Below are 26,861 nucleotides of genomic sequence, written 5' to 3' on the forward strand. Positions count from 1 at the left end.
GCGAGGAGAGCCACCTCGCTGCACCGCAGAGACTGCCCAGGACGAGCAAGGAGTGTGGAACCTGGTGGTTCCTTCTGCAACATTCCTGTCCCAGCATTGTGTCCCAGGAAGCTCGATTTCCTAGTAAAGCACTGAATCCCGCCATTTACTTACAAAGCTATCACTTGTTGCTTAGTTGCCTTTAGAGGCACTGATAATAGAAAATTATAGAAATGAAACAGTTTCCCAATACATGTGATATCATAGAGATGATAAATCAGAGGGAGTGCAGAAAAACAAGACAACTTTAATTGTCTAAATAAAGCTGTATGCATAACTTTGCTGAACATACACTTGGACAAGAAAACTCCATTTTAGATTTTGTTCAATCTACCAAACACTAGGTAAACACACATATGCTTTTAAATTTAATCTTAATTCCACAGTGGTGTTACTGTGGTTTACTTATCTTTTGTGCAATAGGTTTGTTTTTGGGGGAGATCCTGAGATTAAATCTGCAAGACTGGATCTCTGGAGGGCAAGAGTTTTGGGCTGAAAGAAAGGTAAAGCTTCTCCACAGTTACAGTCCCGAAAGGAAGAGTAAATTCTGAATTTAAATTTATTCTGTTTCCTGCTCAGAATGTTGGGCCTTCCGCAAGGAAGTAGCAAATTCCTGTAGTCTGGAAAGAGATTTCAATAAGCATGTATCCTTCCTCAGGAAGAGGTGTGGAAGAATATGTAGCATTACTTGATGCACCTGCTTTGGAGGGCAATCACACTACTCTTAAATATTTGGAGAGGACACATAGTAGGATCCTATTGGAAAAGGGCAGGTAGGAGACCCTGTTCTCTGGTGGTTCATAACTTTTTACTCAGGCGTAGAAAGATGTCTTTGGGATGGTCTCAGCTTGCTTTGAACTTCCTAGTCATTACTGCAGAGAAGGTAACTCCCATGAATAGCAAAGCTGTTGGGTGTGGGTTTTGGAGAGCTTGAAAATCAGGATTAGTAGAGGAGGAGTTCTGCACTGCCCGGTGACAAGACAGGGCACTGCTGTCCGCTCCTGGAACGCTTCAGAAAAGAAAACAGTAATTGTGTAGATGTCGCAGCTGGCCACAGAACCTGTCGGCAGGGCTGGATACATTCTCAGAACCATTCCCCAGCGCTAACCTTGCACAAGATCTGCCAGTGGAGTCCAGCAGTTTGTGCAAAGCTTCTTCGTGTTGTCATCATAAAAATGCGCCGAACCCCTGAGTTTTAGTCATTGTAACAGAACCATTCAACTCTACAGTTTATGTTTACATGATCTTGTAAAAAGTTGCAAAAAACGTTCTGTTTAAAACTGTACTTCTGGAAACAGTTTTCACTCATTTCAAAACAGGATTTCCAGAACTTTGGAATGGCAATCCAGCAAAATTCTTGCATAAACTGTAGAAGAATTGTTTACGTCAGCATCACAGCTTCAGTTTCAGGAAGCTTAAACGAGAAAAATACTGAGCCAAAGTATAATCTGGCTTCAGGTAATTTAAATAATTGCAGGCTTGTGGGGCCTTGCCAGGTCTTGTAATAGAGACATTTAGATCAGTGATGATGTGGAAAGAGTAAGACAGGGCTGCCTTGATGCAAAGCTTCATATGAGCTTTTAGACTTTCTGTGAAGTGCCATCAACAAATCAACAGTGACATAAAAAAATCTATAGATATTACTTGGTGTGTCTCCATAGTTTGCATTAATCAAAAACTTAAACACATCTTATGTGAAAAAAAATCTTTTGGTATCTTGCTTAGCAAACTTGTCAATGGGTAATGAATTACTCCTAAGTATTGGTACATCCAGTTGTTGGTAACGTTGAATAAGAGTGTAAAGAAGGTTTTAAATAACATTTTTCAGTGGAATGCTTAACTCTTTTCTACTGTTTTCTGTGCTTTCCTGAAATCATAGTTGTTATTAGCTTTTCTGATCAGAGGCAGTTCTGTCTGGTGTCTACCAGTATCACCCTGGAATTCAGAAATTCGATGAAAAGCCTGGTGTTAGAACTCCATCTCCCAAAGAGTTTGTACTAAGCTCTCAAATCTATATGTTGTCTATTGCTTCCCTGTCTCTTACAAAGACTTGTAGTTCCGAGTGTAAAACAGAGAAGGTAGCTGCTTTTCTTTCTTGTTAGAAGGAAATAAGCTAGAGTAACTTCACTACCATATTTAACTCTTTGCTGTGGTTGTCTAAATAAAGTATTTTTCTTTTTACATCTCTGTGTAAGCAAGTAAGTCTGAAAGTATATGTGCATTTACATGTATGCGTACACAGACATCCTTCATCATTTTTCCTAAACGAAATAGTTTGCTTTTAAAAACAAATTGCTTACAGAGGAACAAAGATGCTGTGCATGTTAAAAATACTTTTTTCTGCCGTCTAGACCTGGAATAAGATAAGTTGTGTGGGTTGTTTTTCGTTGTTGTTGGTTTTAATTTTTTTAGTTAATTAGAAAATGTAGAAGATGTAAAGGGCTGTGGCTGTCAAGATAGATCTTTATAGCCACAGTTCTTCAAACTGCTTATTCAGCTCACTAAATTAGTAACAAGGCAGCAAAGAAATGCTAATTTCCTATTTGAAAAAAAGTAAGTAGTTCAAAGTTTAGCCCTTACAAAGCTGTATCTTTATTGAAGTTGTTGGAAAAAAGACAGCTGACATCTACACCTGATCAGTACAGCTGGATTTGAGAAACAAAGCTATTGTTTACATCACCTTTGTGATGTAAATCCAGCTTTCGATTGATCCAAAAGCTCAGGTTCCAAGTGGAGCCGGGATGTTTATTCTGCAGTTGGCGATACCCGATCTCTGCACTGGATCCCACAGCAGTGCCAGTTTTGATTCACAAATTCTGTACAAGTTCTGACACACAGTACAGTCATATTCTGTGAAATTAACCAGGGTGCGAGCTGAAGTTTCTCAAGTATGGTGTTACTTGCCGAAGGACAGAGAAAATGAAGTCTGTTCTAAAGCCTGCCTGTACAAAGGCTTTGTCTAGATGAAAATTTTGAGCTGGGCTTGCCACTGAAAAGAGAGCTTTACTGGGTGTAACGGGGTGTTTGTGTTCCAACATAATTCCTTGCTTGTGTCAGCCCGTCTGTGATGCCGGACAGGGAACCTACTGAGCTGGCTGAAAAATAACGAGTTTTGGGGAGAGGAGGGAAGGCTATTCATTTTCATTCACATTAGTTTTCAGTTCAGTACGAAAAGACTTACTGTCACATCTCCTGTGTTCTTGAAGCTGCCCTCTGAATAGCTCCGAAACAGAGATTCTGTGTCCGCGTAAGATAGCCCAACAATGCAGTCTGCCTGTTGGCAGTGCAGCCATGTCACGTCCCCTTTCAGCAAGTCCTTGCTAAACAACACAAAACGCCCCAAAATCCATGATTTGGACTGGAAAAAATTGCTATTTTACAAATCTGGAAAAGAGACCTTATTTTTTGGATTTCTATTTCTGTTCAAGGTTGCACCACTAACAATTGCAAGTTATTTCACTAAAAGTCATACTCTGTGTTAGCTGTCTTGATCAAGGTAAGACTTCAGTTTGTCTGGAGAACCTTCGCTTCTGAAGCAGTCCCGTGAGACTGACTGGTGCATTTCTGTGGTTCTGGAACAACGGAAGCTAACCACAGCACAGGAACTTACCAGTAGACTTGCAATGGTGAACCTCACTTCTGAAGAGAACCGGGTAACACCACGTTGTCCTCAAGAATGAAAGAAGCCTAATTTTTCAATATCCTCCCCCTGATCACGTCAGAAAGCTAGACTGTATGTGAAAGTAAGACAAACAATGGGGAACAAAAGGAGAAATAAAAATTATGCATACTTCCTACAATTTCTGTGTTGCTGAAACACAAAAATAAACAAGGTTTAAACATTCATATGAACTTTTTCTAGTTTCACACTTTAGATTTAGATGTAAGCAAGAAAACAAAACCCGTACTTTTAGTGCCATGCTTTTATTTAAATGAAAGGGAAAAACTACACTGTACCACATAAGTAGCAATGACAATATTTTACAGCACAGCATTTGAAAAAAATATGGAAGCTATGTTCCATAGAAGTGGACAAGTAAGCACACAATACACTGTACATTTTTCAACAGTGCCCATTAAATCATAATTAAATAGCTGAATTTGGCTTTAAACAGCCAAATAATAAAAACTAACAGTCATACTAACATTAAAAAAAAATTTCAGTAGCTATTATGACTGTTAGAATATGAAATTTTGCTCCAAAAACTAAGATGAGAGTTTGGCAATTCGGTTGCAGCAACAATAATACCCCTGATGAAAGCACCAGTGTGTTCTGAAAAGGTCAGTGATAAATACTGGCCTTTATGGAAAGCTTCCTTTTTTTTTTATTTTTTTATTTTTTTAAACATGATCCCAACCAAAGATCCACTGTAATTAGAAAATCTGCAGGCTTAAAAAGGAAAAGTGTATCTAGCTTTACTTTTCCTGCATTAAGTAAAACTTTATACTGCGAGCAATGAAATTCTCAACTGCATTATTCACATTCTACTTTCAGACATTGCACAAATCTTTAACCTGTTGACAAATGTAAATTTCATAATACATTCAGATATATTTAAAATGACTCAAAGAATTCCTGTCATGTGTTTAAGCTCACTTTGATTAGATTGATGTGTGTGTCTTTATGATGCTGCAAACCTTCAGTTAAATCATAGTACAGGTTTTAGAAATAAAAAGCCTCCCACAGTAAAACTTCTTTTGAAGTTATTCACTGTGTGTATCAGTTAATTCCAACCTCCTGGTTTCTTGAATCACTGTATATTATACACAGTTTCATATGGTTATTCATGATCTTCCTACAATGGTATTTGTAGGAACTGTCTAACAGGCAGAATGTGCAAACCCTCTTCCCCTTTTTTAATATTATTTATATCCTATATACACAGTATGTATACACTTGAATTATAAGAGTTACATATCCTGGTGATACACATGCAAACAGTAGGAATCAGCTAACCACAAATAGTTTTGAGCCACATACATATTAAACATGTATTTTGAGGTGTTTTTTCTTTTTTTTTTACAGTTTTAACAAATATACATAAATATAAGAACATAAATTACAGTAAAACTGACAGCATTTTTGAGAAAATGTTTATAACCCAGATGCGTTGATGCCTAAGGCCTTGTAATAATTTAAAAAAAGTACTGTTCTAAACTGCTTAATGACATCTCATTCCTGTGCATCTTTTATATAAGTAAATGAGTACATCATAGTAGCGAGGCATAGTTTCTCTCAAAGGAGTTTAACGAGAGAAATATCAACCTAGTTTTAGTCTCTCCATGAAACAGAATGGACTACATACCTACAGCACAATACTGTCTTATGTTAATGTAGTTGTCACAACACTGAAACAGAACAGAACCACAAATCATTCAAGTCTTTTCCTGAGAATGAGATTTTTTTCCCCCAACAAATCCTCTGGTGTACGATATCAAAATAGCCACAGATTTAGGGGAGGCTTCAAGTTTGTAGTTTCTTTTTTTTTCAGAACAGTGCTATGTTAAAAGCAAATCATAAGAGAAAAACACTGAAACGGAATAGCGATCTATAAAATAATCAAACACTGTTTTGAAATAAAATGCAGCCCTTTAATACTGAAAGATGCCTAGAGTCTGTTTTTGTAAATGGTCATATTACAAATTTTTTGAAATGTCATTTAGGCTTTCTGCCATATGTATTTAAAATCGCTAAGCGTCACAAGACATCACCTGTTAGATCGTGTCAAGAAAACAATTTACTAAGACACTCTGAAAATTCTCATCATATGTCTCTTCCCTAGGAAACTGATTTAAATCTGAGCTGGCAGATCTGAAGGTAGCAAGAGCAGACAGTTGCCTGGATCTTAAAATCAATGGGAATTAGATACACGACTTCTGAAAGATCTGTGACGTACTGAACTCTGTGTGATTCTTCTGAATATCTTTAGTGTTCTGTCAGGCAAACATCAGGGATCTAGTTCTGAGTGTTTCACAAGCTCCTGCTCCCTCCCTGGAGAAGCAGTTACCTGACCGTGTGCTCGCCCTTCATCTGGAACAATGCAAAATAGCGCACACCTGCTGAAACTGTTTTAGAGGTCTACCAGACCTTGGTGCTTTGCACATTGGTGGTATTCTGAGCAGGCACATGGTCAGTCGTTACATCTCGGGTGGGAACTTTCTGAAACAGGAATCGCTGCATCACCTAACCATACCCTGAGTTGTTAAACAATTCATTTGAAGGAAACTTCAAGCAGTTTAAAGGTTTTCCCGGTACTGTTTAGTCGATAAGCAAATCAGTATTATTCAGTTGAAAAAGAATTATAAATACTCAGGGAGGGGAACGAATCTTGATTTTGTTACAGCACACAATAAGGATCTTACGGAACAGACCCATCCAGCTGTTTCTTCAGTGACATACAACTTCTCATTTAGTCTTTACTGTAAGTCAGTATGCAAAGTTCAATGGTATCGAGAATATTACGAAGTGTTTCTTTAGTGAAAGAAAAAATATTTCAAGACAAGCACAAATACAAACATATAAGGCAACAGATGTAAAAAAAATGTAGAGTCACGAAAGAGGAACATTCAGTGCTTCAGTGTATCTAATCAAAATACAGAGCAAATATACTCTCTATATTGTATTAGCACATACAGATCTTCTCCACACAAGTCAAACATTTCTGTAATCACTCATGATTATTCACCTAAGCAATAATCTTCTGCCCTGTTAAACACGGTGTTTACATTCCAGTTGGACATGATAATAGAACTTGGTGTCCAGTTTTAAGTTCTAAGAGTCTTGTTGGCAACTAGAAATCTATTCCCTATAGGCAGTAAAGATGAAGTGCAAGTTTATCATAATTGTCTGAAGCAAGTTTTTTCCCATGTACTATGCCTTGGTGGGTAACAGTTTCTTAGGAGTTACTGGTCTCTTGGTTTGCCACAAGTGGCTGTGAATGGTAATTGCATCAACGCTGGCAGACAAAGTTTTAGCAGGTATGTGGCTAAATTGCTTCCTGTCAGAGTTGTATTTATACAGTCCCTCTATCATTTTCTTTGTGATAGATTTTGGACCTATTCCTGTTAATTTATTGATTTCTTCAGTATCAGGGCAGTATGTATACAGAGATCTGAACTGGCAGCCTGAATCCCGGAACAAGATTAAGAAATTATTGGCATCGGATTTTTCCATTTCCTTTAAAAGAAAGAAAGAAAAAAAGTCACAATACAAATTTTGCACTGTAGCTAGAAAACAGTCAAAATCATTGGACTGTAATTTTGAATTTGTTTTCTACATGCTCTGAAACTTATGTCTAACTCTGTCCACTAAAGACCTTATTTTCCATCATTAGAATTTTCTGTGCTTCACCTATCTGAATATTGGTAAGGCAGTTATCTTTCTCAAGTAAAACCTTATTCATGTAGACAATTTCAGCTATACTTGTTTAGTTGTAACCTCAAGAACTGACACCCCAACAAATTTTTTGTAGACCAAATAAAAGTTCTTTCATCCTTTTCATCAAGCAGGTCTAGTAGTTGCAGGTTTGGGACCAGGAATTTTAGATGTGTCTAGATGTGCCTGAAAGATCTTCCAGTGCTAACATGGGGTTTCAGTCATCCCTAAGTCCATTCAAATTTGGTCAAACCATAAAGTCAGTTCAAGTGTATTAAGAAAAGGTTCTTTATTAGCTGAAATCTTCAGATTCCTATTCCACCCAGCACAATTTCTATGGGACACGTGCCCTGAACTTGTATGGCTTCTACCAAGTGACGTATGCTGCATCCCAGAGTTAAGCACGACCTTTTACAGCTGTCCTTTCTTGGGATTTTGGGGGGTTATTATGCTCCCAGTTACTTGAACTGAAAGTAGCTGTCTTGATTTCTCGCTTGTTATTTCCAAAAAGTAGCTGGAAAGACAGAGAGGGCAGCATCTAGACATGAATGCAGAGGAATTGCAAAGAGAAGAAAGGGTAAGGAATACTCTCATGAAATTTATTCCAGAAAAAGAATTAAATCCAGATTCCAAGTACCTGCATTCTTTGATCTATTTAATCTGTCAAATTTGTCACAGTTGACAAAGGGAACAGTCCCATTACTCTCCACCCTCAGACTCCGTATTTTTCCTTTTGCATGGAAACACACTGGTCCCCGAGTTCTCATCCTTACAGTACTGGTGCACCTTCAGAAAGGTTGATACTAGCACAAGAGAAGAGGCTGGAAGGCACCTTTCTGTAGTAGAAAGTCCTGAATTTGCCCTACTGCTTGGAAAAGCGTAGGAGGGATGTATTTCAGTTCTTTCTGTTCACAAGAGAGATGTGCTTTAGTTCTAAAGGTCCCCGTCCGAGGATCTGTATCTATAAGACTGTTATTTTTCATGTAAGAGAAGACAAGTTTGTAAGCAAATTCTAAAAGTCCACATATTGAAGTTCTCATATTAAAGAAGCAGCAACCATTTATTAACATGTCAATTAGTTCAGCTTCCTGTGCGACAGCTATTGTTTCTACAGCACTAGAGAACCTTTCTGTCTACACAGCCAGCAGGTCACAGAAGTTCCTCAAGCCTTCCACTAAGAGCTGGCGTAACCTCAGAAGAGTCCTTTCAATACTTCCATTTGTACTTGAGTGTATTCCTAGTGCCTGACTATGGTTTAACTTAGGTGTTTATGCTTTTAGGGGAAAAATACCCTTACCTCCAGTATCTTTTTCTTTTGACCTTCATTTACTTTTCCAGCCAGGCAGCAATGTGCCAGCGCATTCTGAATTATATACTTATTGGATTTAGCACTGGGTTCTTTGAAGAGCTTTGGTCCTATGGAGGAGGAATGACAAATCATCAGAGTTAATCAATAAGCCAACAAAGAATTACTTTGAATACTGTGAAGCACTTCTGGTATGGGTGTTTCGCATGCATAAAAATACAAATCCAGGAATAAAATAGAATTAGGCTAGAGACCACAAATTTTACAAACAAGTAAAATGTCGTTCTTTCAGCTATTACTGAATTTGCTTACAAATGTGTCTTTCATTATTAAATCATTATTTCTGGCAGTCTTGGTAAACATATTTTCTCTCAGAGGACCTTCTCTATGAACAACAAAACATTTTGCATTTTCTAACTAAAATTTCAGTCATCCAGAAGGGAGAAAATTCTTTCTTTTTCTTCATCTACACATGCGATTTCAAGGCTGAGAAGTATAACAATGCAGCTGATGTAGTGCTTAGAGAAAACCCCTCTCTTTTAGTTTCTGAAATACATGCATACTTGTATCAAGACCATTTGAAAAAAAACACCATGTAATATAAATTCAGAGTCTTAGAAAGGACCATAATGTACAAGCAATTACCAATTAAATTTAAGATTACATTTCGGTTTGTCTACGCCTTGCAGAAAAAAGCCTAGAATCAACACAAAAAAGCTGTATGAAATCTGACTGACACAGTGAAGATACTAAAACACATGAAAAATACCTTGTGTTGAATTCCTAGGAGCTGTATATTCTTTCATTTAAAATTAAGGTCTACACAATAATCATTAAAATATGATCTTCAGCACTATGGGTCTTTATGAGAAAACTCAGCAAGACCACCCAGCAAAGTCTTGCTGTAAAATCCCTCCCGTAATTTAATCTGACATGCACGTGGCACACACTGACACAAACCAACTCCAGTTTCATGGTTTAAAAGCAGTTCAGTACTTTGTTTTCAGCGTGAACACTTTGCCTTTCCAGACTGCAGTCATTTCAGCGGAAAGGAGGTAAGATTATTTTCAAAACAAACATTTGCCAGCATGGACAGAGCTATGCAGGCCCATCAATTAAACCTGATCTCCCTAAAAATTGATCAAAAATTTCTAAGGTTATTTCACTCTTTGGCAAACTAAGTGATAGTAGGTGGGCAAAAATGGAGCTTTTAATAATCTGGATGATGCAAGGTCTTTGCAACATCACATGCTGTATATTCAGCAAAAAGGGATGAAGATACCATTATTATTTGATTCATAATGTAAGAAAGAATTAGAAGTCAGATTGTGAAGTTTTTAAGAAACAACAAAGGACCTGTTTGGAAACAAAGGGTGCAGAATATTTAAATTCACATTACTAAGCAGACTTTTTTCCTGCTGCAATTTGGTTTTTGCTTTTGTAACTCTATTCTAAATTGAGCTTAAACTTCAACTCTTCTTGCCTTGCTGGAGAGATTACTGAAGTGCACAGTGACCTGTGAGCCCATTTGCTGTTCTGAGCCTAACTGCAGTTTATTTTGGTTATCAAAAAGGCTACTGACTCAGTACTTTTATTTTGAATTTAAAATTTTAACCTTGTATTATTACCATCTATCTTAAAGGAGGTGAAAGTAACATTTCTATGAAAGTGTCCTCATTCAAGTTTTAGGAAACAAAATAAAGATAATAGAAAACTTTTCATGCATAGAACCCCAAATAGCCAGGTACTTTTCTGAGTATTGCTGTCACTGACCTGTGTATTCTGTAGCAGAGGCAACTGAAGAAGTTGTAGATGCGTTTTCCCAATCTTTTTCTCCATTACGACTACCACAGCGACTTGGAGATAAGAATCCTTCTACAGATTCAGACCTAAACATTAATTTTAAAGTCTATTAAAAAAATTATAGCATTCAGCAGATAAGTCTCCTAATCTCAAGGGAAGGCAAACTGTAGTAAGGTAGAACACAAGGATTTGAATTGTAGACTATAAACCTAAATGTACAATATTTACAGAAGAAATCAACGGATACCTGAGTTCATGTTCTGTATAAAGTATTTTGAGTGATGCAAGCAGTTGTTATTTAGGGTGAGATGGATTTTTGGGCTACACCTGAGGGACAGAAACTGAACACATATTCTAGGCTGTGGAATACTAAGTGGGAATTTGGGTTACTTTTACATTGGTACTAGCAAAACAGTGTTATCTCATGTAGCATAAAAACCAGTTCTTGACAGAATGATGAATGTGAAACAAAAATTTAGTTCATCTGTACTTCTCATTACAACAACTGGCAGTAAGAACTGCTGCTTTTAAGACAGCAAAAAAATTTCCTTTCTAATTTTTGTTTTCACAAGCAGTAACTTCTGGTGCTGTAATTATTCAGGCTGTGTCTGCGCTCAAATGTGAGTAGTTTTGCATTTAAAGGTCTAAACAAGATTGTCACTTTTTTTTATTATTATTACAAGATATTCAAAGTTTTTTTGATTGGGGCTACTGCAAAAGCCAGTCAAATCTTCAGCTTGGAATGAAAGCTTTTCTAAGAGAGCAGAAAGGCACTACTAGCAAAGAACAAGGAAAAAGTGATATTGTAATAACATTTATCTGCACGCTAACTTCCAGTAAAATCAGCAACAGATGAAAATTCAATTTATAATATATCCTACACCTTTTGCAGTTAGCACCTGCATGAAGGAGACCTCAAAGGTATCCCTGAAATTTACTCAGTGGGATCACCAAAAGATAATTCTGATGAGAGGAAAAGCTGAAAGCATGGGTCTGGAAAGATACTGAAAATTCTTTCAACTCTGTTATTTTCAGCAATTTGTACTGAATTTTGTCGTATTTTAAAAGTCTCAACCCCCTAAATCAAATCCAAAGCCAGAGGAAGAGGTACTGTTTATTACAAGCATAGTACAGCACTGCACAACTAGAACTACATAGAGAGGGGTAAAGTCGGTGTAGGTAAGCAACATCAAGTCTTTTCTAATAGCTAACATAGCTTGAAGAAATCCCCCTCTCAATTAAAACTGATCATTTTTAAGATATGATAAGTGATGTTACGATACTTGGATCATTTTATTAAAGTTTCTTATGTCATAACAAGAAAGTCACTTCTCAAGACATGAAGGAAATTGAGAAGCCAACTGAAACCAGCTGCAGGTGTGTCAGAGTTGATGAATGATGCACAGTGACCATGAAAATACAACATGCGATAGCGTAACATGTAGCACACTCCTTATCAAACTTCTTTTCCTAGGTTGCCTTTCTTCCCTACTACTTTTCTATACAAAAAAAATAGTATTTCTCTGAATATAATTAGGTAGTTACTCAGAAATAATAATTTTTTCTCTGAGTTACAATACTGATTTTGCATAGAAAATCAAGGATTTTCTGTTATTTTTAATCTCTTCTTACTTCATTTTCAGGTGATTTTTAATGCAAAATAAATTCTGGTGTTTGGAAAAGGCTGAAGTCCTAGTGAACATATAATAATTCCCTGTACGACTGCTAATGGGGGAAAAAAAAAAGAAAAGAAGCTTCTGTGTTGAAAAAAAAAAAAGAAAATAAGCTATGTAGCTGCATGTAGCATACAGCTTTTATAAAACATTTACAAGTTGCAACTTAAATACAAGCAGGTGAATTACAGAGGTTGTGTGAATAGTATTTTGTCTTGACCTCATTTATAGCTGCCCAACTGGTTTACTTGGTAAAATTTGTGAAACAAATGATCATGGCTTGGTTTCCTAAGGCCTGACAGGGAAAATGTCCTGGTTTTGGGTGGGATCGATTTAATTTTCTTCCTAGTAGCTGGTACGGTGCTGCGTTTTGGATTTAGTATGAGAACAATGCTGATAACATACTGATGTTTTCAGTTGTTGCTAGGCAGTCAAGGACTTTTCAGCTTCTCACGCTGGCCTGGGCTGCCAGGTGCATGGGAAGCAGGGAGGGGACACAGCCGGGACAGCTGACCCCAACCGAAGGGATGTTCCACACCATATGACATCATGGTCAGCATATAAAGCGGGGTGAATGAGGAGGAATGGGGGGACATGTTCAGAGTTATGGCGTTTGTCTTCCCAAGTAACCGTTCCACATGATGGAGCCCTGCTTTCCTGGAGATGGCTGAACACCTGCCTGCTGATAGGAAATAGTGAATGAATTCCTTGATTTGCTTTGCTTGCGTGTGCGGCTTTTGCTTTACCTATTACACTGCCTTTATCTCAACCCACGAGTTTCCTCACTTTCACCCTTCTGACTCTCTGCCCCATTCCACTGCGAGGGGAGTGAGCGAGCGGCTGTGTGGTGTTTAGCTGCCGGCTGGGGTTAAACGACGACAGGAAACAATCAATGTCTCAAATCAAGAAAACATACCTGTTCTTGGAGTACACAATACATACATGACCTCTTTAAAATTCATGCTAGTTTTACATAGCCGATTATCAAATTTTATTAAATGAAATGGTTATTTTAGCTTTACCTTGGTGTTCTCTTGCCTGACTGCACACTCTCATTGTCCCCTGTATTCAGCGATGCCAATGAAAGACTAGATACTGAAAAAACACGATAAAGCTGTGAACCTGGATAAAAACAAAGTTAAGGCTTATAAACCTATGCAAGTAGTAGAGTCTGTTCATTAAACCCAACACCAGCATCAGAAAGTCGGTAAGAGCTTTTATATAGGAGACTCTTGCACCCATACGTGATATACCTGCATGCATATGTGGTGTACTCAATCTCAACACTTGCTGACACCCAGCCATCTGCAGCCACCTGGGACGCTCTCAGACTACGCATTAGTGTGAAGCATGGACATGGGAACACTGGCACTATGCAAACCAAAGAATGCAATCAAAGTTAAGAAGTCCTTACGAAAGAGAACTTAAGAGATTTAATTTAAAGCTTGGGATGGATTCTTGGAAGGTGTTGAGCGAATACTTGAAATTACACTGGTAGATGGAGGGAAGCAGCTACAGAGAATACAGCAGCAGAATAACAAGGCTATACGATGCTGTAACAAAAAGGATCACTGAGCAGTCTGGTTACTTTTTTCTCATTGTAAACTGGCGATACTTCTTCCAATCATTACTGCAGTTATGTCATATATAAAAAAATGCAAAAGTGTTCCACAAAATTAGTGTGTCTATGTTCATAACTACACATGCAGTAGGTAAGTGAGCGAAATAGAAAAAAACATGAAATATAAAAGTAAATTTTTTTTTTCTGTATTAAGCGGGAGTTTAAGTACTCTTACCTTATGATCACCATTTTATTTCTCAGTCTCTTATCTCCCAACTTTTATTCCTCAATCTGTTATCTCCCAACTTTTATTCCTCAATCTCTTATCTCCCAACTTTTATCCATCCTTAGCTCTACAGGTGCAAGAAAAGATTAGTGAAGAACACATGGGTGTGTATGAAACTTGCAACACACGTTGGTGCTTCCACTGGGATTTCACAGTTAACCTTTTTGTTTGTTGATATATGCATGCATGCATAGCAGGTAAGCGACATTCATCTTTTAATTTCTATTGGTAAATTTTGCTTTTCAGTTTGGTCACGTGCAGCTTCAGTTTAGCACAAGACACTAATAAATGCACGTGCTTGTTAGTACCAAAAAACAAGCTGGTGTTTTAGTATGAACAGACTCTTTTTCCACATGAACATTTGTCACCTGGTGGACCTTTGATTGGCGTCTTAGGTGATTCAATATGATCTCTATGAATGGATTTTGGACGTGGCTTCTTCTGTTTGATCGAGAGGGAACGTGGCTTTATGACAGTATCCATTTCTTCCATAAGCTTTAGTTGTTTCCTTCTCATATATTCCTGCTTAATAAATTCTCGCCGTGCTCGTTCATCCTCCTTCTTCTGACGTTCTTCTTCTGTTTTGCGTCTAAAAAAAATATCAAATAAAGCAGTAGGAACTTTCCAAATTAACAGTTTTAGCTAGCACAGAGAGGACAACAGAGGCATCTGATTTCTGGAACTTTAGAGTTCTCAGAATCAGTACGAGAGGAATTAGTTTTTTTTACAATTTTCAGACAGTTCAAACTTTTTGGGATACTGTTACTAGCAAAATCAAAACCATGTTTATTAGCTTGACTGCTGTAACTGAGTGAGCATTGTGCATGTGTGCAGAAAGCAGCCCAAAGTGACACGCTCTCCCCCAGAACATAAAGCGCAGGACAGGGAGTGCTCTGAGGAGCTTCACTGAGGCCAGCAGGGCTCGTGTGTTGAGTCTGAGCTATGGACTGATGCCACCTGCTGATTTTGCAGAACTAGCTGGCATGGGTCTTCTGCCAGGCTCCTCAGCACATCTGGTTCTAGGGTGAGATATTCTGGATATCAAGGTGCAATTTTTTGACATGGAAGTTACACTTTTAACTAAACCAGACATTTTTACGTTCACTGTTACTGATCATTTGGATCAGGATGTGTAGTTTTACCTTGTCTCTTCCTTCTTATGTTCTAGTTCTGCTTCCAGCTGCTGCTTTCGAAGCAGAGTCTCTCTTTCCCTTCTCAAACGCTTCTCCAATAATGCTGCTCGTTTCATTGCCATATCATTTTCTGCTTTTTGATCATCCTAGCAGCAACAGTATTTGAAGGAAAAGGACCCAAAAAAATTAAGATCTCTGAATTCAGAAACTGATTTTGCCAAGTCATTAGACACTTAATTCTGTACACTGGGTTGCAATATCCTAACACACTTTTGCAGTATTTGAAACAGGTTTATTTTAAAAGATTTTTCTTAAAACTACCAAAAACTTTTTGTAAAGGAATTTTTCCCTCCTAAGCCAAGCAAAATTCAACACTCGTATATGAAAACTTGCTAAGTGAAATATTTTAGTTTAGAGTCACATCCCACAGTGCATAAACTTCTGTATTCAGCTTCGTAAGAATCTACCTGTATGGAGATTAAGGTAATTTATCATAAAAAGCAATAACTATGCAGCATATAGAAGTAACTTTGCTGATTAAGCCAGGTGTACTGTTAGAACTGAGGAATGCTTCCAGACAAGCAAAGCACATCTTAGATACGTGATACAAGATTTTGGGGTATTCTGCAATGGAGATTAAAAATCTTGATGGCTTTCAGCATCTAGACCACTTTCTTACAATGTGCATTATAGTTAAAAGCCTGTCTGAATATAACTCTTTAATAAGACAACAGGGAGTGCTCCCAAATACCAGCTTCAAAAGGGAGTTTCCGAAGACTATGCTTCCTTAGCCAGCCGAGAGAGGGGAAAAAGGCTCTCTAAAGTGTAACTCAGAGACATTCAACATCTTAAAAAATGCAGGCTGTTATGTACTTCAAAAACTTTTAGTTAAATTTGGGGGTGGGATGGGGAAGTGAGAGTGAGATGTGAGCACGTTTAATTAAGGTCACCAAAGCTTATGTTAAAAATAAATCTACATTGAGCATGCATCTTCCTCACCAAAACCCCCAAGCACACTTCCACAACTACGAAAGGAAAGGCATGATCAGAACTGCAGTATGGTAGAATCTCACCACTCTTAATAGCAGACATACACATCCACTAGTTCTCTTACCTTAAAAAAGAATCCACAACACACTTTCTGGTCATCCTCAAATTGTTCTCTATCACTCTCACCTTCGTATTTCTCAACAGATACTTCATTTTTTTCTGGTGGCTTCAAATCTGACAGGGAAACTTCAATTAAGTTAGCTGTTTTGGGAGCTGGTGTTGCTAAAATCGGTTGGCTTAGCTGATCTTCATTTGGGGTGAGGCAGACAGTTTCTGTGATAGGCTGAGATAATACTTCAGAAACACTAGATTCAATAGGCTTAATCTCCTTTTCCTCCAACTTTTGTTCACACTGTTTCAGCAATTCTGGTCCTTCTTTTGCTACCTCTTCTGTAGGCTTGACCTCCTTCAAAAGATTTCCCCTTAACTGAGGTTCACCTATATATTCACCATCATCTCCAAAGCAAACAAATGATCTAGTCTGAATGGGAACCTGACTTGGAGAAAATCTCCTCAGACGAGGAAGACTATCCACAGACCGTGGGGCAGTCAAGGTACGATTTAGAGGTGCTATTTTCAGTTCATTTGGCCTAGGAGTCCTTTGCATTTTAATGTGAAAAGAGGCATTCTTTCTGTTGGAAGATTGTGGAGATTGATGTGTAGAGCGAGGAGACTCCTGTGAGAAAGGTGCAATGGGAGATGGAGTTCCCATTTGCCTTGGTGAAGATTTAAAGTCCCGAATCTGCTTCTGAGGAGAAGGCTGAGGAGGAGAAATAACCCAAGCCTGTTGCTCTCTCATCTGCATCAACATCTCCTGTTGAAGGGACAGACGTTGCATTTCTTGTTGTAGAAAGTGTAGGGAAGAATTTAGTTTTTCAATAGATTTTGTATATTCTAAGACATCTCCTTCATTAAAATTTTCTTCTGAGGGGCTTGCTAAATTCCATTGCTTTTCAGCATCCGTAGGAGCAGCAGGAGATTTTAACCACTTGCTATGAGAATTTTCAGGGTTTTCTTTTATTAATTCTGAAGTCTTACTAGTTTGTTCATCTGATTTTTGAGTTTCTTGCTCTTTCAGCCGATTACTGTCAGTGAATACCTTCTCATCTTCAGCTCCTGCTGCTTCTTCTCGGAGAGGGGATACTCCATCACCTTTCTTTTTCACAACGTTAAGAAATGCTGTTCTTCCCATTTTCTGTCGCTGCTTCGTGAATGCAGCTTCAACTTTTTTCTTCTGTGCTTCAATGGCTCGCCTCTTTTCCTCTAGCTTCATCCTCAGATGTACCATTTCAGAAGCCAGTAACTGCGTAGTGTCTCTTCCTTGAGGAACGGATCCCTCCTCAGGAATATGAGTCCAAGCAACCACATGAGGGATGTTCAGCTCAGAACCTTCTGGTGTGGTTTTCTGAGAACTGCTTCCACTGCTTCTACTATCTGTGTGATTCAACTTTCTGAATTTCTGCTCTGCAAAGCTAGTCATTTTAACCCCCGAACTTGAAGAAGCACTGCTGCCTGCCTGCGATTTAGTACTTACTGAGCTGGGACAGGGACTTAATTGATCTCTGTGATTGCTAGCTCGCATGTCATAATCCTGGAGAAATTTAGATGGTTCTTCTATGTCAGAGTCCATGCTTACGGTATAATCTCTCAAAGAAGAATCCTCATCCATCGTTTCCGGAATATCTTCTGAAGGGACATGTATTCCAGTATCAACTTCTGTATTGTCAGTCACAGGACTTAGAGCACCTTTTGTATCTGTAATTATATCCGGGGTAGACTGATTCGGTTTAACGTTTGAATTCAAGATGCTCATTTCCTGATTGTGAAGAAAGAACCCATTTGTAATTTGGTCTGGTTGGATAACTCTGGGAGATTTTTCAGTGTCATGAATTATCTGTAAAGCCTCTTCAATGCTTGGTGTCTCAATCTGATTGCCAAAATCATCCAGAACTGCCCTGTTTTGCAGAGCTCCGTTTGGAAACTTGTAGTGGCTGCTCTCATTAGCATTTTTTTGATTTGTGTTAAGAGACTGATTGGTCTTTGTGTCTTTATGAGCTATTATGTCCTTTTCCTCTTCAATATCTTGATTTTCCTCTTCTCCATTTACTGGTTTGAAAGACAGATTTTTTCTAATATGTTTTGGCATGCGGTTGACATTTACTGTAAGGCCTTCATTGCTTACAGATCTAGTAATTCCTCTGTTTGAAGTAGTTACTGGAATGCTTTTTTCTTTGTCAAAAGAAATGTCAAATGAAACTCCATGTAACGATGACCTAATAGAGAACAGAATAAAGGAAATAACTGAGCAACTCATGATTAATATTCACATTCTGTTTTAAAGTTATTTTAAGATTGTAGTATTAAAGGCACTGTTAGGTGTACTGTATTTTGACTATCTTCATATGCAAATATAATAAATAAAAATGCATAATAAAATAGAATAAAACAACATTCTCTTTAGAGATAGCTAATGCTATGTATTACTTTGCAATAAATTCTGGGCACTTCAGGAATTGCCATAGTAGATCAGAATGAAGGTGTGAAAAACACAAAATTTATTATTACTGAATAACCCACCACTATAACTCTTACCATTTTAACTTTAGTTTACACTTTACAGATTAAGAGTTTTTGACCAGCCTAACTGAAAACCAAAAAATTCAGCCTGATTGTTCTTATATCCACAAAATAATACAAGTTTAAATAGTACTTAGCTTGTCAGCCATGTGACTCTTACCAATTCTAGTCGACTGCGATGAGTAAATGTAAAAAACATATTTAATGCCAACAACTCAAATATCTCAAATATATCTCATTTCAGTGTAAAAAACAGATGATGCATTTCTGAAGTTTGTTTCCTATTATTGAGTTCTTAATCCATGACACAGTTTTCTCTCTTTTTTTTACTCTCTACTTCTGCAAGTTGCTTACAAGGACTCTTATTACAGGATGCTGAAAATCCAAACTACAATAGAGCTTTTATTACTACTTATGATGAACACATAATCATTTTTCAACCAACTCACATGGTAAGGCTACTTACCTTTTTTCTTTGGGCCACGTCCCTACATACCCATCTACATAAGACATTGATGTGGACCTTCTGATGACTCCTAAGTGAAATTAAAATAGAGCCCAAGGTAACTGCTATGAAAAACAATTTTAACATTACCTTCTGTTGCTTTAATGAATTAGTTTGCTTCACTACTTACAATGCTGCAATGGCAAAAAAGGTGTTTTTATATCGAGAACACAAGTAGCACAACTGAGTCAATTTCATCCTGAATATGTATCATACCACTCATCCCTCAAAGAATTTACTATTGAGGAAAATATACTACAAATAGTTGTTGAAAGCCATATTCCACATAATCAAAAAAGAAATCAAATTAAAAAAATACATACAAGTGGTACAAACACAAACTTCCCATTTGTAAATTTTATAAATTACATAACTCATTCATTAGCTTTTCATGTAAAGCTCTCCCAGTAATTTCTGCATAAATAATGTCTGAATAAATACAAGCAAGATAGCAATTTACTCAGAAGACGACACCTTGTCTCACTGCCTTTTCCACCCATTTGTAAATTGTTACCTGGAACAGATGAGTAAGGCTGCTGGGGTGTATGCGGTTGGTGAGATGGTGTGTAAGTTGGACTCTCCAATCTATAAAGCAAGAGACATTAACTTAAAAGAAATACATCAAAAGCCACATAACAAAAGGGCAACTATTCTTCATGTCCTGGGCGAACACAAAAACAGATTTATTTTTTCCTGACAGGGAGGACAGTGAGGTGTAATTCTTTTCTTGAAATGCTAACTTATTAACTCAAAAGAAAACATTGTTAATATCTTTAACTGGACCTAATGCAGATTAACACTAAAAGTCAAAAAGGTATTTCTCCCACACAAACGGCCACAGAGTGGCATTAGTTTTGTTAACATACTTGTTTTCTGACATTTTCATTTAAATTTCATTCACATTTTCATATAAATGTCAGAAGGCTCTCATTTGTAGGTTTGATTTTGGCAAAAAATCCCAGCATAAACATGAACAAAACCAGGCAGTTCCTACTGGCCTCAAAATTGAGCGACTGCAGCTAGTATCACATACTTTTCATGCATCTCTCTTTACAGTTGCTTAACCTGAAACTTTTACTTTGCGTCTGGACAATAATATGCACCAGAATTGGATCAAGGAGATTTTGTGATAGACGTGACTTCAGAAATACAAGAAATATATTCACTACTAAAACAGTAATTACAAAGATTTCCTCTGTTTCTACTTACAGCAGATACTTTTCTTGGTTCACAGAGAAGGTCTCTAATAGACTAGCTGTGTTAATCCAGAGGAGGATTAGCATAATTCAATGTTTTGATCAAGGTCCTTCTTCAGGCTCAGAACAAAGACACATGTAAAGACACATGCATTTGTATGTAAAACACTTCTAAAGAAGCCAGACTTCAAAAACAGGCTGGATTAAATCCTTTTGTGTTTTAAATTTTGTTCACTGAGTTGAAGAGCACACTCCTAAACTCCCTTTTTTCAATCAGTAATTTTCAAAATATTTGTTTAGTTCTTTTACAGTTTAAATACAGTATGCTCTAGAAATGTTTCTAAATAATCTTTGTGAGAAGAATATTCACTTCAATTTAAGAAAAAATATTGTTGTGTAATAAAATCTACAAAAGCAACTTTCATAAATATATATTACATTATTCAAAATAGGTTCTCATAAATTCCTGATTTTTTGTGTTAATAACACTACACACTAGCGACATGACATACCTGTTTTAAAAGGCATTTGAGATTTCTGTGAAAACTTTAAAATCACTGATAGAATGTCTAAGTTAACTTAAAAGAAAAGCACGCATTCACAATTTCATCCAGCAGCTTGTGAAGATATTCTACCACAAAGAAAATCTATACACTTCATTTCTTCATTTTCAGTCAAGAAAACACTGGTTTTGGCACCATGACTGTGGTTCCATGGCAACCTCAGATATTGTAACTGCTTGCTGCCACAGTCCCATTCCCTCCTCTGCGCTGGATCTGGCTCTCCATCCGATTCTCTGAGTCATTTCAACAAGCTCAGCCAGCAGAAAAACATTCACCTTTTCCAACTCGCTTAGTTTTTTCTCTCTTTGTACACAGAAATGACAATGTGAAACACCCAAGGGGGCAGGAACGTGCAGTCGGGACAAGGGGGAAGGCCAGGACCACGACATCCTGCAGTCAGGTCTGTTCCACCAGGGAATCTGCAGCCCGTGTGTTAGATTCCTACCATCCGATTTAACTTCTTATGCCCCTCCTTTGTCCTACAACACAGTGAACTATCAAGCTGGATGAAGTATACTGGTTTACCAGGAAAGATACAGCTCTTTCTATTACTTACGGATTGCTCTCATAATACTCCAACACAAAACCATATCCATCACTTGTAGTCAGTAAAACAGCATTGTAACGAGCTAGTACAACACACAATCCACCACCCATAAGGGGTTCACAATGATTTTTACTATATCTCTGAAGACGTCTCAGGAAACATGAGCGATATTGCAAAATACATTGGTGGCAACTTAGAGACTTGCTAGTTAAATTTGGAATGCTAATGGCACTACAAAACGTAAAGGCTTTTGTAAGTGTTTAGGAATTTAATTCAGACACTTATTGTAAAACTTCCCATCGGTCCTCTTCAGTATAGAGGCCAAAACCATCCGCACAGACAAAATGTAAACATTTAGAGCAAAGATAATAGATGTTACTGACAGAATTTGTCAGAGCAGGGACAAATGCATGGTTAATGGTTTCAGCTGTGGGTTGTTTTTTTTTTTACACAGTCAAGGCTACAGATAGACTTCTCTTGTGGTGGTGTCCAGTATTCATCTACTAACTTTATTTACACTTGAAGAAAATCTTCTCCACAGTGATCACTACAGCACAAGTGTGGCACAGAACTCTGTTTCGTTAGTTTGATTTGTTTTTAAGTGTAACTGACATGTGATTTACTATTTTCATAGAACTTCTAAAAGATAAGCCACTGAAGTTTTGTCCATGAAGGGCTCTAAAAGGGGGATATCAGGTTGTCCACTCATACAAATAGTGATTTTTACCACAAACCTTTCTATGTTCTGTAGGACAGTCATAGTTCCAAACCCTTTGCTGGACTGCTTGCAGTGGCTTTGCAAGGTGCAAATAGCCTTGGGAATCCCTGTTTCAAAAGATATGTTCAAAACTACTGTTTTTTGTTCTCCTGGCTTATATGCTCAGTTTACGCTAAAATAACTTGTCTACAAGGGAAGCACTTCAGATACACACAGAAAAAAGAGATTTGGAATCACAGCATTTAATGATAGTAAGAAATATTACTCCCTGATTGAAGTCAGCATAGATTCCTAAATACTGAAAAAAGAGGCAAAACAACAAACTAACCCCAAAACCCCACCCAAAATCAGCAGAAAAGGCTCACCAGGATTAGCTGGGTTGGCACCCAACAATTTGCTGAATATCCAATTAAAATGCTAACTTTATTCTTCTCCTCTGTGTCGGTTCACACACAATCAATAGACCTTTGCCCCCAAATTCTCAATATAATGCAATGCTACCCCTCATCCACTATGCTGAGATCAGATCATTGCAAGGCTTTCTTTACCATGTCAAAAGAAAGATTAAAAAGAAGCCCAAACGCGCAATTTCTGCCTCTTATCAAAAGCATGATCAGCTAAAGAACACAAGGGAAACAGTATTTTTTTTTACCTTGCTTACAAATCTGTAACAGTAATACTAAAAATAATGTTTCACGTATATTTACAAAAAATACAAATAATGCAAAACACATTTAATACAGCAGTTAGTTTTTCATTCTTGATGCTCACAAGAGTTGGGAAGTTCATCACAGCATAAGCATTTATCTACTTGACATTCAGGGCAGTTAAGTAACATAATCATACCAAATTAAAACCATCCCTCAGTGACTTCCTTGCTGTTATCTTAGTTTACTTTACCATTTTTGGAAAATTTGCTGTAAATTCTGGAAAAATAGCTTTTTCAGAGTGGACTTGGTCAGCAGCCCCACATGAAACTGAAGAGGACAAGGAGGCCACAGGACACTTCTCTGCTGAGGGGTAAGGGCTGTTTTGGAAACTGGTCAGACAACAGTAGGCTGTCCAAGGGGCAAACTCGAACTGTACGAACATGGACACGTTGCCTGCCATGCAAAGGGGCAGTGGTGGAAACACCTGAACTATGGGATCTTCCACAAAATTCTACAGATTATATTAAGTAACTCAATCCTTGAGCATCGCAAAAAGGTAACAAAGCTAAATAAAAATCTGTGTTTGCTTTTGAATAGAAAGGAGCAGACTGTGAAACAGTACTAGTGATTCCCTGACATTACCTGGCTACGAAGTCAGAACCAGATGGGCCGTCCACATAATTTCTTCTGTTAGCATTCAAGTTGTGAGCAGAAGCTGCATCTTTTACAGGTTCAGCTGCCAGGAAGAACAAAGATCAATTTATTATAGTTTCATATTCAGTTAAAATTCATTGTAAAAAAGCTGTCTGAAATAATCTGAAGTAATGATTTCCAAAGATTTAAAGAATTTCCGCTGTTTCCATTATTTAGATTAAAATACAGTCACTTCCTCTCAGATTTATCTCTTCCAAAGTCCCCATATTGGCACTAATTAAGGGAATGGAGACTGACAAAAAATGACTAGAAAAAGCAAGGGAAGAAATCATACAGGAAAAAAACAAAAAAGAGCCACAAAATTAAAAGCAACCAATCTTTTTAGAAAAATAAATATTCTTCTTCTGGAAGAAATTTTTCTGATAAAACTTTTTTCCCCCAAAACCCTTAGACTGATTTTGCATCTAGAAAATAGTATTTTGGTCACATTCTGAATTAATTCTCAATATTTAAAAGATTTAAATCAGATTTCTATGTACTATAAAGCATATAAATGCCAAAAAGGTATAAAAGCCACACAATGAAAATCTCTTCCTAGCTCTTGGAGAAACAATCACAACACTACTGTATGAATGTTTAAGTTACCATGACTCTGTACTCATTAACAGATCTCAAGATCTACCTGAGAGGTGGATTTTTAAATTTGAGAATTTACTGACAGAAGACTCTGCTTTTGCACCCACGTACAAAATGCAGTTTTACAATTAACTATCTGCCCACTTTCCCCAGATTTTTGTTCCTTTCTCATGGTATCTTCTCCTCAACAATATGAACACTCCAAGCTAAATTCTGTTCTTGGCTCCGTATTATGTTTGTAATCCCTGCATGGGCAGAAATGGATTCCAGGCTTGTTTCGGGTCAGGAAAATTTTCAAGTGATTATATCACAACAATTTAAAGGAGTTTTTAGTAAAGGACAACAAAATCTAATTATGATTTATGAGATGAGATGAAGATTAACACAAGGAAAGAGTACTGTGCTCCTTCTTTAAGGGGGTTATACGCTGCCAAATCCTGTTAACTAAAACATCCTCTGTATTTGTGAACACAATGGCAATCTGTACACACAAATATTAAAAATATGCATATTCAACCCAATCCTTAACACAATTACCTTGGGGATGCACAACAACACGAGGTTGTACAAATGATGGCTTCACGACTTCAAACCACCAGAACAATTCTGCCATGAACACCATGTAGTTGCTCTACAAAAAAAAAAAAAATTTGTATTAAAACACAAGCTTGCAAATAAATCGATTAAGCAGCATTCTAGATATGTCTCTGCATTTCATCCAGTTTACAATCTCTTCTCTACTGATTTCTTAGAAAATGAGATCAGTAAGACTGATCTGTAGAACCAACCATCTAATACACGTAACTTTGGGCTGAAATGGTTCATAAGAAGCATGTGCTCAGGTCTGATGTCTTGCAGGCAGGGCAGAGTGGTGGGTGGAAAAGGATGCATGTCAAACAGATTCGCCATTTCCATACAAAAGAGTAGCGAAAAGCCCATTGGTTTGCAAGGTGAGGCAATAAAATTTTCAGAGCTTCTTAACACGAAAAACTCTAGTAACCTCAGTTTTAGTGTAGGATTTTTGAATCTGCCTTAGACTTTTGTGTCAAGTATGTGCTTTTTGTGACATTTGTGAAGACCTACCCAGATTTACAAGTCTTTAATGCAAACCAAAAGCCAACTGCAGAGTTTGTTCAGTACAGGTTAGAAGAGGTTTTTAGCTCCAAGGATTTATGCACACTTAATACATTGTTGATGTGTCTCCCTACTGTATTTTCCCATTGCACAGCTATGAAACACCGAAGTGTGGGAGCCATCAGATTTAACACACGGGGAAAAAAAGGTGAAAAGGAAGAAACAACTGGTGACATGAACTGTAACAACAACAAAAAATCAATAGAGAAGAAAATGAGGCAGAAGCAGTAGCAGCAGTTTCTGCTGCAAGAGTATATATATAATACGGAGTGTAAAAAGACCAGAAGGTTTGTTGATGGTGGAGGATGATGAGTTCAGAGGCCAAATGACCACAGACGGACCTAAGCTGCCACGTCCTCATGGTTCAGTGCTACCTCATCTCTAGAAACACCAGCTGAATGAGGCTAATGAGCATCCAGGCCTGAGCTGACTCAAGCAGGTGCAGAGACTCATGTCACCAGTCTTGCCAAGTCTGGAAGTGTGGACAATACAAATCTCTACCTATGCGTTAAATTTAGAAACCATAATTAAAGGCCTTGTAAAAACAGTTTGTTAAAAAAGGCTTTCTGCAATAAAACCCAATAAAGTCTAGCTAAAATACTTACAAAAGTAAGTGTCCTTAGCCAATTTTTTCACATCATTAACACTGATAAATTTCAAATATCAGATTTATTTTCCCAACTTTATGCTATTTTCATTTAACCTTTCATGCAGCTTAAATGGGAAAATATAAATTAGCAAACATATTGGTTTAATTTTTACAAACTAACAACAACATTGAGAGCACCTGCAACTTAAAAACTAATGTTGAAACCCAGAAATATATTTCCATGTGACCTTTTTTAAAAAGAATGCTTTCTTAATATTTGGTCCTATAAAACTTTCTGTACTACAGAAAATTAGCACTTTTACATTAAACTAGCAGATGCTATCTCTCTTTTTACTGCTCTTGGAGAATGAAATTAAGTGGAAAAAAGTCTCTCAGGGCAAGTGGGAATTTATTTAATTATTTGCTTCAGAGAAGAGTCTTCTATGAGAGAAGCAATGTCTCTATCGAGTTTTGTGGTAACACAAAGAAACCAGAGCTAATTTAGAAAAAAGCAAATAATTAACTAATTTTGCTTTTTTCTTTTAAACAAAGGGAAAAATCTGCTTATAAATAAAGGATGTTAGGTGAGCACATAACGTTACACAGTATGGGAAAGAATTCTTAACCCTACTCACAACAAAGCCCATGGCTTGCCCTTGCCTTCTCGACCTGCTGCGGCTTTGCCCTTGCCAAACTGCTGTGGAACACAGGACATGGTGCCAGGTGGCCCTTTGGTTTGATCAAGGACAGCTATTATTTTGGTTTTTTAGGATGGAGTCAGCTTCTAGATTTTCTGTACGACTGAAGATCATCTTCAGTATAGACTTTTCTATGACAGATATGATCAGAGCAATCTTCATACACAA

The 26,861-nt window shown here is 37.4% G+C and overlaps 1 protein-coding gene across 5 annotated transcripts in view; it reads right to left on the reverse strand.

Moving 5' to 3' along the window:
- Window positions 1-3,959: 3,959 nt before the first annotated feature.
- CAMSAP2 (calmodulin regulated spectrin associated protein family member 2) overlaps window positions 3,960-26,861 on the reverse strand; it is a 95,302-nt gene continuing 72,400 nt past the window's right edge. For 3 of the 5 annotated variants that reach the window (XM_075422293.1, XM_075422290.1, XM_075422294.1), the window contains 11 exons: window positions 24,810-24,903; window positions 23,625-23,718; window positions 19,823-19,893; window positions 19,270-19,339; window positions 16,291-18,499; window positions 15,186-15,322; window positions 14,412-14,632; window positions 13,219-13,318; window positions 10,494-10,609; window positions 8,712-8,830; window positions 3,960-7,216 (listed from right to left, as the gene is read on the reverse strand). In XM_075422293.1, coding sequence (XP_075278408.1) covers window positions 6,911-7,216; window positions 8,712-8,830; window positions 10,494-10,609; window positions 13,219-13,318; window positions 14,412-14,632; window positions 15,186-15,322; window positions 16,291-18,499; window positions 19,270-19,339; window positions 19,823-19,893; window positions 23,625-23,718; window positions 24,810-24,903 — 3,537 coding nt within the window. In that variant the 3' untranslated portion in view covers window positions 3,960-6,910. The remainder of the gene's footprint in view (window positions 7,217-8,711; window positions 8,831-10,493; window positions 10,610-13,218; window positions 13,319-14,411; window positions 14,633-15,185; window positions 15,323-16,290; window positions 18,500-19,269; window positions 19,340-19,822; window positions 19,894-23,624; window positions 23,719-24,809; window positions 24,904-26,861) is intronic. The other 2 variants (XM_075422295.1, XM_075422291.1) reach the window with 1 other exon arrangement.

Source organism: Opisthocomus hoazin, chromosome 6, assembly GCF_030867145.1.
Source record: "Opisthocomus hoazin isolate bOpiHoa1 chromosome 6, bOpiHoa1.hap1, whole genome shotgun sequence".
In the NCBI taxonomy this organism is placed as follows: domain Eukaryota; kingdom Metazoa; phylum Chordata; class Aves; order Opisthocomiformes; family Opisthocomidae; genus Opisthocomus; species Opisthocomus hoazin.